Source organism: Aphidius gifuensis, linkage group LG3, assembly GCF_014905175.1.
Source record: "Aphidius gifuensis isolate YNYX2018 linkage group LG3, ASM1490517v1, whole genome shotgun sequence".
Taxonomy (NCBI): domain Eukaryota; kingdom Metazoa; phylum Arthropoda; class Insecta; order Hymenoptera; family Braconidae; genus Aphidius; species Aphidius gifuensis.
Genome location: NC_057790.1, coordinates 17,739,987 through 17,752,221, shown reverse-complemented (window position 1 = coordinate 17,752,221; position 12,235 = coordinate 17,739,987). Strand labels below are relative to the sequence as shown.

Here is a 12,235-nt window from a genome sequence, read left to right as displayed (position 1 = left end):
GTAGCCATCGACATTACTGTTGAGAGTTGTTGTTATTGTAGTAGCCATGGAGGTGTATATTCACCTCCATGGTAGTAGCCTTTTATTGTTGCTTTGTAACAATTGATAACAATAAAAATTTTCTCTCATCATCGAATAACGTAAGTAAATAAATAAAAAATATAAAATATTATAACGAATTAATTAATATAATGCTCGTATATATTTTATAATTATTTAAAACAATTATAATGCATTTTTTAACACACTGTCTTATGGACCTTATGGTCCATAAAAATGGGATGCTGGCCGGCATCTGTGGTTGCAGGACTTTTTACAAGTGCAAAATTCACATTTTCATTTTAATATTATTATTTTATATTAGGTAGATCAATTTTATTAATTATATTATTTAATTAAAATTTATTTTAACATTATAATATTGATTATTATAATATTACGTGTTATCAAATCACGTATTGGTTGTTGATAGTAAAATATGTATATACATGACAATTATTCCGCTTTCAATATTAAAAAATTTATAGACATATTATTATAATTGTTTTTTTTTTTTTTTTGTTTTTCAGCTTTCAGGCAATAAAAAAAATCAAAAATGGGCTTGAAGACTTTAATCTTTTCATTTTTGCTAGCTGTTGTAGTTTTAGGTAAGTTTAGAATTAAGTACATTGTACACGTTTTATCTATTGCTTGAACATAATCTATATATATCGATCTATATTTTTAATTTTCAACTCAAACCCGAATAGCCATTAAAATTGCCTTTTTTCTTAGTCGTCTTCAATCTTCTGTTTTTTTTTTTTTTTTTTGCTCTTTCATACCTATACTTCAATGAAATTTTATATTTTTTTAATATTGAAAATATTTATGTTTATTATTACTTTTTTTTTAGTCAACATCACTGAAGGAAAAGGATTACCAGTAGACAATATTACTAGGATGATGCCTCACTTATTTTTCAATACCATGAATTCTTCATTAAATTACATAACAAATATAGCACCTATAACTGAAAGTGACAAAAAAGAATTGCTTTATATTATTGATCAAAGTGTAAAACCACAAATAAAAAAAAATATGATTGATGCCGTTAACTCAATAAGGTCGGGCTTTTGGGTAGAAACACGAAGACAAGACATTCTTTTATTTAGTATGGCCGATCTTCATGAGTATATTTCCGACTCAAATGATGTTGATTTATGTACAAACTATATAGACTTCACAATGGAAATTATGAAAAAAGAAAACTTATCATCATCATTGAGAAAAGAAGTGGAATCATTGCAAATAAAAAATAATGGACACTTCTTCATTTTTTCTGAAATGTTGAATATAAAGCCAATAATAGATAAAATGATAATGAATAATCTTAAAAATAAAGAAGTGACTTTTAACAACAATACTGAAATAGAACCTGAAAAAAACATTTCAAGTGGACCAATCAATAGATCACCAACAAAAATTGGATTAAACTGGTGGCTGTGTGTTGGTATTATATTCTTTATCATTCATGTTTATGCTACATATTTGATATGTCGTAAGTGCCTTCCATATCATGCATTTAATAAAAAGAATATTATTATTCAAGCGTAGTTATTATTATTCAAAAAAATATTTAAATGGATAATTAATTTACAAAAACGATTCGTCAAGATTAATGGCAAACTTTTTAGCCTGAAAATTATGACTATTATTAATACCAATTTATTGTTGAAAAAAAAAATATAAAATCATTTTTTTCACGTTTTTTTGATATATATATTGTTTATTAAAACTTGATAAAAAATTTTTCTCAAATAAAAAACAACATGAATCAATTTATCAAAAATAAATCATCTTATTATAATAAGCTAATACTTTTTTGATTGTAAAATATAAAAAAGAAGATAAAAATTAAAAATATAATGATTTGAATTTTGTTTTTTTTTTTTTTTTTTTTTTCTATTAATATGATATTATATATACACCATGTAAATAAATAAATGTAAATAATAATTATAATATTCTGACGAAAATTAATACAATTTTTTAATGATACTATTCAACTAAGATATATAAAAATAAAATAATGAGGGTTGGCTTCATTCTAAACTTTTATAAATAAATATTGTCATGAAAAACATATAAAAAACTAGAGCTGTCAATTGATACTCAATATTGTGATTATTCATTATGTATTTTTATATTGCAATTTGCATGATTATAAAATATAAAAAATAATTTAATGTAAATAATATTTGTAATAATACATTTGTGCTATGGTTTTTTATAAAACGTGATGTTTTATTATCAATATCTTGTTTTGAAAAATGTGTTGGATTTTATTATTGTTTTGAAATTATTTAAATGAATAATTTAAAAAAAAACGATTAAGCATTGCGAGCTGACAATTGAAATTCAATACTGTGTTTATTCATTAAGTATATAATTTTTATTCTGCGTGATAATAAAATAGGAAAATCAATTTTTTTGTAAATAATGCATTGTAATACATTTTTGCTATGATTTTTTATTAAATGAGATGTTTCATTCTCAAGATCTATTTAAAAAACGTGTTGAATTTTGTTATTGTTTTGAAATTACGTTACAGGTGAATATTTGTTAAAGTGACGGCAATAATAATAACATTTTTAATTTGATGGAAGGATTAAGGAGGGGAAAGAGAGGGAGAGAATTTCTAGTTTGTGTGTTTGACGTAAGGCAAAATGGTGGCAAAGTGATACTTCTTTTTATAAAATTGTCAAATGTTAACGTTAAAATAAGAGTGTCTTTTGGTGTCTTTATTATCAAGTGATTATAATCTACAATTTATTATTAATAACTAATTCATGTGGTACAACAAATTTGCCTGTAAGTTAAATTACATATTGTTATTTATTTTTTTTTTTCTTGATTCTATACATCAACAGTATCAACTCGAGCATTTTTTTTATTTTTTTTTTTTATGCAAGTGTATTGTAATGTGACATTATTGTTGCTTGGAGAATTGTCCAGTCATAATTTACATATGTCTAAACAGAAAATATTATCATGATAGATTTTTTTTTTTTTTATAAACTGTAATTTTCTTTTTTTATTTTTTACAATTTTTTATGGCACTCGTGACTAATTTTTTTTTGTTTGGAGTAAATTGTAACGTCAACGAGGCAAAACAGTTTTTTTTTTTTTTTGTAATTTTTAATAGATTAAAAAGTTGTCATTAACATAAATAACTACTATGAATCATTTTTGATAATAGATATTTTTGTTATCTCTGTTTATTTCTAAAATATTATTTTTATTTTAAAATTTTTAAAAATAGGTAAATTTTATTTTTTTAATAGGTATATTTTTTATGTGTTGTATCAATTTGTATAATTTTACTACTTCAAGGTCGTTGAATTTTTTTTTATTTTTGACATTTTCAATTCGATCAATATGCATTTGTTGATTAAATTAAATAATAAATATTATACATAATTTATTTATTTTTTTATTTGTAAATTATTATCAAAACACGGATATTTTATTTTTTATTTTTAAATATTTAATAACTGTATTTATTTTCCGGTTTTTTTTAAAAATAATATTTTTGTTTTTGTGTGCTTCAGGGTGCAGATATTTTGATGAACAAACATGTTGTGATAATTTGACATTTATTTATATATTTTTATAAAAAGAAAATTATTGTTTAACATGTCACAGTGTGAGTTGGATTCAACGTCACCTGGATATCACCAGCTGAGTGTTAAAAGTAAGTAAAAAAAACCATAATCAATAGTTGAATTGATAATTATATATTTATTATTTAAAAAAAAAACATTTCAGTTGAATCAGCAGCATTACGAAGTTCATCATTTTTAAAACCAAATCCATACGTTGAATTTACAGTTGATGAAAAAAATTCACGTAAAACAGAAGTATGTAAAGCAACATATCAACCAAAATGGAATGAAAAATTTACAATATTAATAACACCATACTCAGAATTACATTTTCGTTTATTAGATCATAGTGCATTTAGAAAAGATACAATAATTGGTGAAAAACGTTTAAATTTATTTCAAATATTAACTCATTATAATGGTAAACTTGAAAATCTTGAATTAACATTAGATCTTGTTAATGAAAATAAACATGATTCATCATTAACTAAAGTTGGTGATCTTGTAACATTATTTGATGGTTTAAAAATTGATATGACAAATATAATATTACCACAAATTGATTCACGACAATCATCACAATGTACAATAACATGTAATTTACCACTTGGTGCTGCTAATAATGATGCTCATAATAGAAGTATATTAAATGGTGGTGTACGTGCATTAATGCGTGGACAAGGTACAGAAAATACAGCACCATCAATACAAAGAAGTTCATCAAATATATTACATGATATTAATTATACAGCTGGTGCTATACAACCATCAACAGAAAATAATGGTAGATTTATTATAACAAATGGATCAATAAGTGCAATTGGTGGTGGTGAAGTAGCATCATCAAGATTATCAACTGATTTAATGTTAACTGGACAAAATACAGTAACAACATCAACACCAATTAGAATACCATCAGATGCTTATATTATTAATAGAACAATGGGAAATACATCAAGTGGTGTTTGTAGAGTTACAGATGATGCTGCACAATCTGAACAAAATATATCATCATTAACAAGAGTATCAGATAATAATAATTCTGCAATTATACGTAATTCAATTTCTATTCCAAGCAACAGTACAACAACAGTAACAAGAGTATCAAATGATGGTAATGATGATGGTAGAAGAAATTCACAAATAGTTAATGCATCAAGATTACCAGAAGAAACAACAACTACAAATGCATCTTCAACTTCAACAGCAACAACAACAACAGCTAGTACTGGTGCTGGTGCTAGTGCAGCTACAACAGTAACAGCAGGAACAGCAGAAGTAGCAACAGCAGGATCAGCACAAGCTGCAGGAACAGCAGCAGCAGAAACACCAGAAGATGAACAACCTTTACCAGCTGGCTGGGATATGAGATATGATGTTTATAGAAGAAGATATTATGTTGATCACAATACAAGAAGTACATCATGGGAAAGACCACAACCATTACCAGCTGGTTGGGAATTACGTCGTGATCCACGTGGTAGAATATATTATGTTGATCACAATACAAGAAGTACAACATGGCAAAGACCAAATTCAGAAAGATTACAACATTTTCAACATTGGCAAGGTGAACGTCAATTTGTTGTACAACAAGGTAATCAAAGATTTTTATATAATCAAAATGGTGATGGACAAGCAATTGTTTCTACTGGTACATCAGCAGCAATAGTAACTGATGATGATGATGTACTTGGACCATTACCAGCTGGTTGGGAAAGACGTAAACAACCAGAGGGTAGAATTTATTTTGTTAATCATAAAAATAGAACAACACAATGGGAAGATCCAAGAACACAAGGACAAGAAACTGGTATTGATGAATTACCATTACCCGATGGATGGGAAATACGTTTAACTGAAGATGGTGTTAGATATTTTGTTGATCATAATACAAGAACAACAACATTTCAAGATCCAAGACCAGGTGCACCAAAAGGACCAAAAGGAATTTATCGTGTACCAAGAGCATATGAAAGATCATTTCGTTGGAAATTATCACAATTTAGATTTTTATGTCAAACAAATTCTTTACCAAATCATATTAAAATAAGTATTACTAGACAAACATTATTTGAAGATTCATATCATCAAATTATGAATGCTGAAGCATTTGCATTGAGACGAAGATTATATATTATATTTAAAGGTGAAGAAGGATTAGATTATGGTGGTGTATCAAGGTAAATATAATATTTTTATTTACAGATATATATAGGTATATTTAATCTTTTATTTATTTATTTTTATTTATTTATTTTTTTAGAGAATGGTTTTTCTTGGTTAGTCATGAAGTACTAAATCCAATGTATTGTTTGTTTGAATATGCAAACAAAAGCAATTACAGTTTACAAATAAATCCTGCATCATATGTTAATCCAGATCATTTACAATATTTTAAATTTATTGGAAGATTTATTGCAATGGCTTTGTATCATGGACGTTTTATATACAGTGGTTTTACAATGCCATTTTATAAACGCATGTTAAATAAAAAATTAATAATGAAAGACATTGAATCGATTGACCCAGAATTTTACAAGTCTTTAGTATGGATTAAAGAAAATAATATTGATGAATGTGGCCTTGAACTTTATTACAGTGTTGATTTTGAAATACTTGGTCAAGTTATACATCATGAATTAAAAGAAGGTGGTGATCAAATACGTGTTGTTGAAGAAAATAAAGAAGAATATATGAGGTTAATATACTACTATTTTTAATATACTATTGTTTAATTAAATTAATTTTATTTATGTATATATATTTTTTTTTAAATGAAATAATATTTAGATTGATGACTGAATGGAGAATGACAAGAGGTATTGAAGATCAAACAAAAGCATTTTTAGAAGGTTTTAATTCAGTTGTACCATTAGAGTGGCTTAAATATTTTGATGAACGTGAACTTGAATTAATGCTTTGTGGAATGCAAGAAATTGATGTTGATGATTGGCAAAGAAATTCCATTTACAGACATTATACAAGAAACAGTAGACAAGTTGGATGGTTCTGGCAGGTAAAAATATAAAATTATATTCATCTTTTTTCTTTTTAATTAAAAAAAAAATATACACCTATAAAATTATATATTTATTTTATTTACAGTTTGTCAGAACAACAGACAATGAAAAAAGAGCAAGATTATTACAATTTGTAACTGGTACATGTCGTGTACCAGTTGGTGGATTTGCTGAATTAATGGGTAAATTTATTTTTATTATTAAAAACAATTTTCAATTCTGTTTGTATATTTTATTGATTATTTTTTTTTCAATGATTTTATTAGGAAGCAATGGACCCCAAAGATTCTGCATTGAAAAAGTTGGAAAAGACACATGGTTACCTCGTTCTCATACATGTTTCAATAGATTAGATTTACCACCGTACAAAAGTTTCGATCAAATGGTAGAAAAGTTAAACTATGCTATTGAAGAAACAGAAGGTTTTGGACAAGAATAATATCACAAAACAAAAAAAAATAAGTACTATTAAATTATTTTATTATTATTTTTTTTATTTTTTATTAATCTTTATCAGTCACGTACTTTTATTATTCAAAATAATTTCGATAAAATTCCAACAACAAACACAAAAAATCATGCAATATTAATTATCTATAAAATGATAATGCGAAAAAAAAAAGTACTAAATTAATATATAAAATTTAATTTAAAGTGACAAGGAGAAAAAAAATATATGATTTAATCATGATTCCAATTTTTACATCTTAATATATTTAAATTTTAAATTTTGTTTTATTTTATTTCAAGTCAAAGTGATGTTTAACATAATAATAATTATTGCAAACGATATTTAAAAATATATATATTTTTTTTATTAAAAATAAAACAAAAAAAAAGAAAATAATAAATGTCGGTACTGGTGGATTTTTTAAATACACAAATTTTATTGTTATTTCTATGTTATTCATCACAATCACTATTATTTTAAATATTTTCTTTGTTTATCAAAGTACTTTTATGTTTTCAATAATTGAGCAAAATAAAAAACAACAGATTATTATGTATTAGAATTTATTGTATATACGAAAAAAAAAAAAAAAAAAAAAAAAAGGGTGGTATTTATAAATGGTTTTGAGATGGTAATTAATTTATTTGCTATCCGGGATATTTTTAAGGCGTAAATGGTATTTTAATCCAAGTCCGAAGACTAAAGTTATTATTTTATTTTAAATGGTTAAAAACAAAATGATAAGATTAATATTTATTTATTAAAACTTATCATTGCATTTTGATTATAATCTTTGAATAATTGTGATAATTAAGCAGAATTGTTATCGTTAAATGATATAAATTTTGGTGAAGGGTTACAACAAAGCTCTAGATAAAAATGATTTAAATGATTATAAAAACAAATACTCGGATGGTGATAATGTTATAAATTAATTGCGTATTTACCATTAAATAAATTGTACATATGTTGAATGATATGAATGTCATATATTATTTATGAATGTAAATGGACCATTGTTGACAAGCATTAGTGCATATTAAAAATAGCACAAAATTATAAAAATTATTGTCGTAAAAAAAAAGAATAAAAACAAAAAATATCAAATGAATGAATAATAAATTTTTAAAATTAGAAAACAATTATTTTTATTTTTTTTTTCATCAACTATTAAATAGTTGTTTTATTATTATTATTATTTTAATAGTATAAGCAAAAAATAATAAATACTTAGATAAATTTATTTTATTTTTTTTTTTCGTATGAATGATTTGTGTATTTAAATAGAAATGATAATTAAACTGAAATTAATATGTCAATATTTTGAAAATATAAAAATAATGTGATTGAAATAAAAATTATATTAATGAGATAAATTTTTCCTTATTCCTTATTGCCTTTATATATTATAAAAATTTATTTTACTGTTTAAAAATTTGTATTAATATTAAACAACAATGAATTTTAATTCTATGAATTTGTTAAGTATTGACTCTAAATGACTTATGCAATAATTTAAAAAATTAGATGTTATTTTCGATAGACAATAAAATAGTTTCAATTTTTTTTTTCTTAATTTAAACATTTATTAGTTATATATTTGTACAAAGCATATATACAATAATAATAAAATTAATTTAAAGTTGAAATCATTGTTGTAATTTTATTATTATTATTATTATTCAACATTTTTTTTTACTAGCTGTTTGTTAATTATATTTTTGGAATATCACCAAAAAATTTGTGCCAGGGAAAAGATGATGAACTTGATTCAGCTCGCTCAATTGCCTCATTCTTACTTTCAACCATATTTTCAAATGTTGCTGTTTCAGTTTCAATTCCTTTGTTATCTTTTTTCATAATAACTGTATGAATTTTATTATCACCAGTTTTTCTTTTTATTATTTGTTCAGTATTACCAGAACTGTCAGTTGTTATTTTTGTTTCTTCAACTGTACCATCAAGATGTTTTGTAAATTTATAAACAGTTGATTGACTAGTTGATAAAAAAATATGAGGGAGCACTTCTTGTGATTCAGGATCTTTAGAATTATTCCAAGCTGTTGATAACTCACCAGCTTTTATTCTAAATTAAAAAAAAAATTCCATTGGAATTATTTTAAAGAGAATTATTGAAATGTATGTAACTAAAATTAAATGACTTACTTTCCATCAAGATCTTCATCAATTTTTGGACGATTAAAGTCATAGTTACGTGAAAATTCAGGTTTTAATACTTCATCTCTAAGATTTTTTTTACCAATACCAGAAGATTGTGTATTTTCATAAGCTGATGGAATATTTTCAATTGCTGGAATATCCAAACCAAATGAAAAAAAACTTTTCATCAAATTTTCCATTTCTGATTCGAAAAAACGAGTAATTTCGATTGGATCGGTAAATACTTCAAAGTGAATTCCTGGACCAGAATGAACAAAGTGATTACTCCTAAAAATATTATTAATTTAATAATTAAATATTTATTATTCAATTAAAATAATAAATTAGAAAATTACCTGTAGTCATCTGTGTTATCATCATCATCATCTCCTTGGTCATTTTGCCAAATTGGATTTCTAAAGTGTTCATGATCATTTCTAAAACGCAAATTGTTATTAACATAAACATGCTCAGCTTAATTATGATCTAGAATATTCTTTTTAATAATATTATTATTACCCTTGATTAGAATTATCTCTGTTGTTGTTTTTAATACCAAATAAATTGTCAATAAAATCTTTAAAAAACGACATGTTTTTTAAATATTATAATAAATAAATATTCGCAAATGACAAAGTGTTTTAATTGCAAATTACGTGACTTTACTGATTTCTGTCATCAGATTTTTGGTGTACTTATAAAATGTGCGTTTAACAGAATCAAAGTGAAGTTAGTTGCAAAACTCGTGTTACGTCACTAAAAAAAAAAAAAATATCTTATTGTTTTTTTGATAACCTTCAAAATAATAATAAATAAATAAATTTTGTCGTTTGACAGTCTAAAAAACAATAAAATTATAGGTAAATAAACAATAATTTTTTTGTAAAAAAAATGCGAAATTAAAATTAAACAGTTAATTTATTTTTAAATGTGCCAAATATTGTAATAAAAAAATATTTAATTTGACATTTGAAGAGAAAAATTTAAATAAAAGTAAGAGCCAAAATTAAATTATTATTATTAGATTATAAATAAAAACAATATAAAAAAAATATAAATTAATTAATATAACATCTTGAATAATATGTTTTGTTTTTTTAAGAATTAAATTTGTTAATTTTTGCATACATTAAAACTAAACATATTGTTGACAAAAAAAAAAATAAACAAATAATAAAATTAAGGTGTCAAATTAAATTCTAATATATAAATATTAACATTCAATTAATAATAACAATAAAAATTATTATTTCAGATATTTTTTTGAAGCTAAAAAATCAATTACCAACAATGAATGAAAAATATTCAACTATTTAAGCTCCAAATGAGATAAATAAATAATAAAAAATAATATATATTATTTAATTATTATAAATAAATAAAAATGAATAGTTTAACTGGTCAATTTCGTAAAACAACATGGGATCCATTTTTAATAATATCACAAATAATAGCTGTACAAACAGTTATGTATTTTTTTCTTGGAATATGGATATGGATTATTGCAAGTTATCTTGGTACAACAAGATCACTTGATTATGCATTTCAATATAAAGAAATTCATGTACGTGATATAGCTGGTAGACTAGTTGTAACAATATTTGTAACAAATGCATTTATTGGATCATTATCACTATGGTGGCTTGTTCAAAGAACAAAACAATGTATGGATTTTTCTTGTACAGCACATTTAATACATTTAATTTTTTGTTGGATATATAATTCAAGTTTTCCAACGACTTTTAGTTGGTGGTGTTTAAATATCATTTCAATGACATTAATGTGTGTTTGTGGTGAATTTTTATGCATGAAAACTGAATTAAAAGCCATTCCACTTGGTATGAATAGCCAAAAAACTGCCTTATAATACTGAATAATATTAAATGTATAATTTATTTTCAATATTTAATTAATCATTATGTTAAGAGTTTAATAAATTTTTTATTGTTAAAAATTTATTGTATTTTTTAATTAATAATATAACATTTAACTATATTTGATAATTTAAATTTTCTTTATTTATTCATTTTTTCAACTACTGTATGATGTTTGTTTTATTTTAAATATTTATTTATAATTTTTTTATCAATGATGATGATCTTCTTTGGTAAAACGAAGACCACAATATCCACAAGCATGATTACCAGGTCTATCCTGTAAATGATTATTGATTAATAAAAAATAAAAAAAACAAGATATTTTAATTGTTGAATATGTAATAATGTATTTACCAAATTTATGTAAACTTTTGGATGACCAAGTGGACCACCACCTCCATTACAACATACAATACGATCTTCAGTTTGTTGTGGTGGAACTTCATTAATTAAATTAATTGCCCATTGTTTATTAACTTCTTTTGGTCGATCAATAAATCTCACTAATCTTTTATCATCTGGCTCAAATTTCTAAAATTAAAAATAATATATTTTATCAATTTAAATTTCCCAGATTTGTTATTATGATTTTGACGTAACCAATAAAATTTTTTTATCACAAATATAAGTATTTAAATGATCAATTTAATAAACAACAAACCTGGCCAGTATGTGTTTCAATATCACGAGGTTCCCATGATGCATATGAACGATAAAAATAATTAATAACTGGTAATTTATTAGTTGTTATTTTATTAGAATTATTGAGCAAATTACATATTTGCTTTCCTGCCATTTTGTTCAATTTACAGTTTAACCAACACACAGCGCAAACAAAATATATATCTCTTTTTTATTTTCGAGATATCTCGAACTGTAATCGATTATCAGCTGAGCCAACATTATTAATAATAGTCGTTATTGTTTTAAATTTAATTAATCACTTGTCACTTGAATAATACGAATAATAAATAATAGCTAATTGTAAATTAATTTTAAACAGGTTTTCAATTTTATTTCAGACAAAATGTATAGAATTATTTATAAATAGTTAAAATTTAAATGATTTGTTACAAATTA

At 23.6% G+C, this 12,235-nt stretch overlaps 4 protein-coding genes and 1 long non-coding RNA gene across 5 annotated transcripts; 3 read left to right on the top strand and 2 right to left on the bottom strand.

The window, feature by feature from the left end:
- Positions 1–27: 27 nt before the first annotated feature.
- Positions 28–1,649, top strand: LOC122852366. The gene is made up of 3 exons (XR_006373808.1): positions 28–140; positions 570–647; positions 893–1,649. It is a non-coding gene; the product is annotated as an uncharacterized LOC122852366 (long non-coding RNA).
- An 869-nt stretch (positions 1,650–2,518) lies between these two features.
- On the top strand, positions 2,519–8,767 carry LOC122852323 (E3 ubiquitin-protein ligase Su(dx)-like). The gene is made up of 7 exons (XM_044152068.1): positions 2,519–2,850; positions 3,591–3,733; positions 3,808–5,827; positions 5,911–6,345; positions 6,438–6,663; positions 6,753–6,849; positions 6,934–8,767. The coding sequence occupies exons 2-7, from the start codon at positions 3,676–3,678 to the stop codon at positions 7,104–7,106; spliced, it is 3,009 nt and encodes a 1,002-aa protein (XP_044008003.1). The 5' UTR covers positions 2,519–2,850; positions 3,591–3,675; the 3' UTR covers positions 7,107–8,767.
- Positions 8,673–10,015, bottom strand: LOC122852350. The gene is made up of 4 exons (XM_044152113.1): positions 9,798–10,015; positions 9,635–9,715; positions 9,285–9,566; positions 8,673–9,204 (listed from the first exon to the last, which is right to left on the bottom strand). The coding sequence occupies exons 1-4, from the start codon at positions 9,869–9,871 to the stop codon at positions 8,832–8,834; spliced, it is 810 nt and encodes a 269-aa protein (XP_044008048.1). The 5' UTR covers positions 9,872–10,015; the 3' UTR covers positions 8,673–8,831.
- A 603-nt stretch (positions 10,016–10,618) lies between these two features.
- LOC122852356 (protein SYS1 homolog) lies at positions 10,619–11,219 on the top strand. The gene has a single exon (XM_044152119.1). The coding sequence runs from the start codon at positions 10,663–10,665 to the stop codon at positions 11,143–11,145; it is 483 nt and encodes a 160-aa protein (XP_044008054.1). The 5' UTR covers positions 10,619–10,662; the 3' UTR covers positions 11,146–11,219.
- On the bottom strand, positions 11,198–11,981 carry LOC122852360 (NADH dehydrogenase [ubiquinone] iron-sulfur protein 6, mitochondrial). The gene is made up of 3 exons (XM_044152123.1): positions 11,817–11,981; positions 11,510–11,686; positions 11,198–11,432 (listed from the first exon to the last, which is right to left on the bottom strand). Exons 1-3 carry the CDS (start codon positions 11,949–11,951, stop codon positions 11,364–11,366), a joined length of 381 nt encoding a protein of 126 aa, XP_044008058.1. The 5' UTR covers positions 11,952–11,981; the 3' UTR covers positions 11,198–11,363.
- Positions 11,982–12,235: the final 254 nt, after the last annotated feature.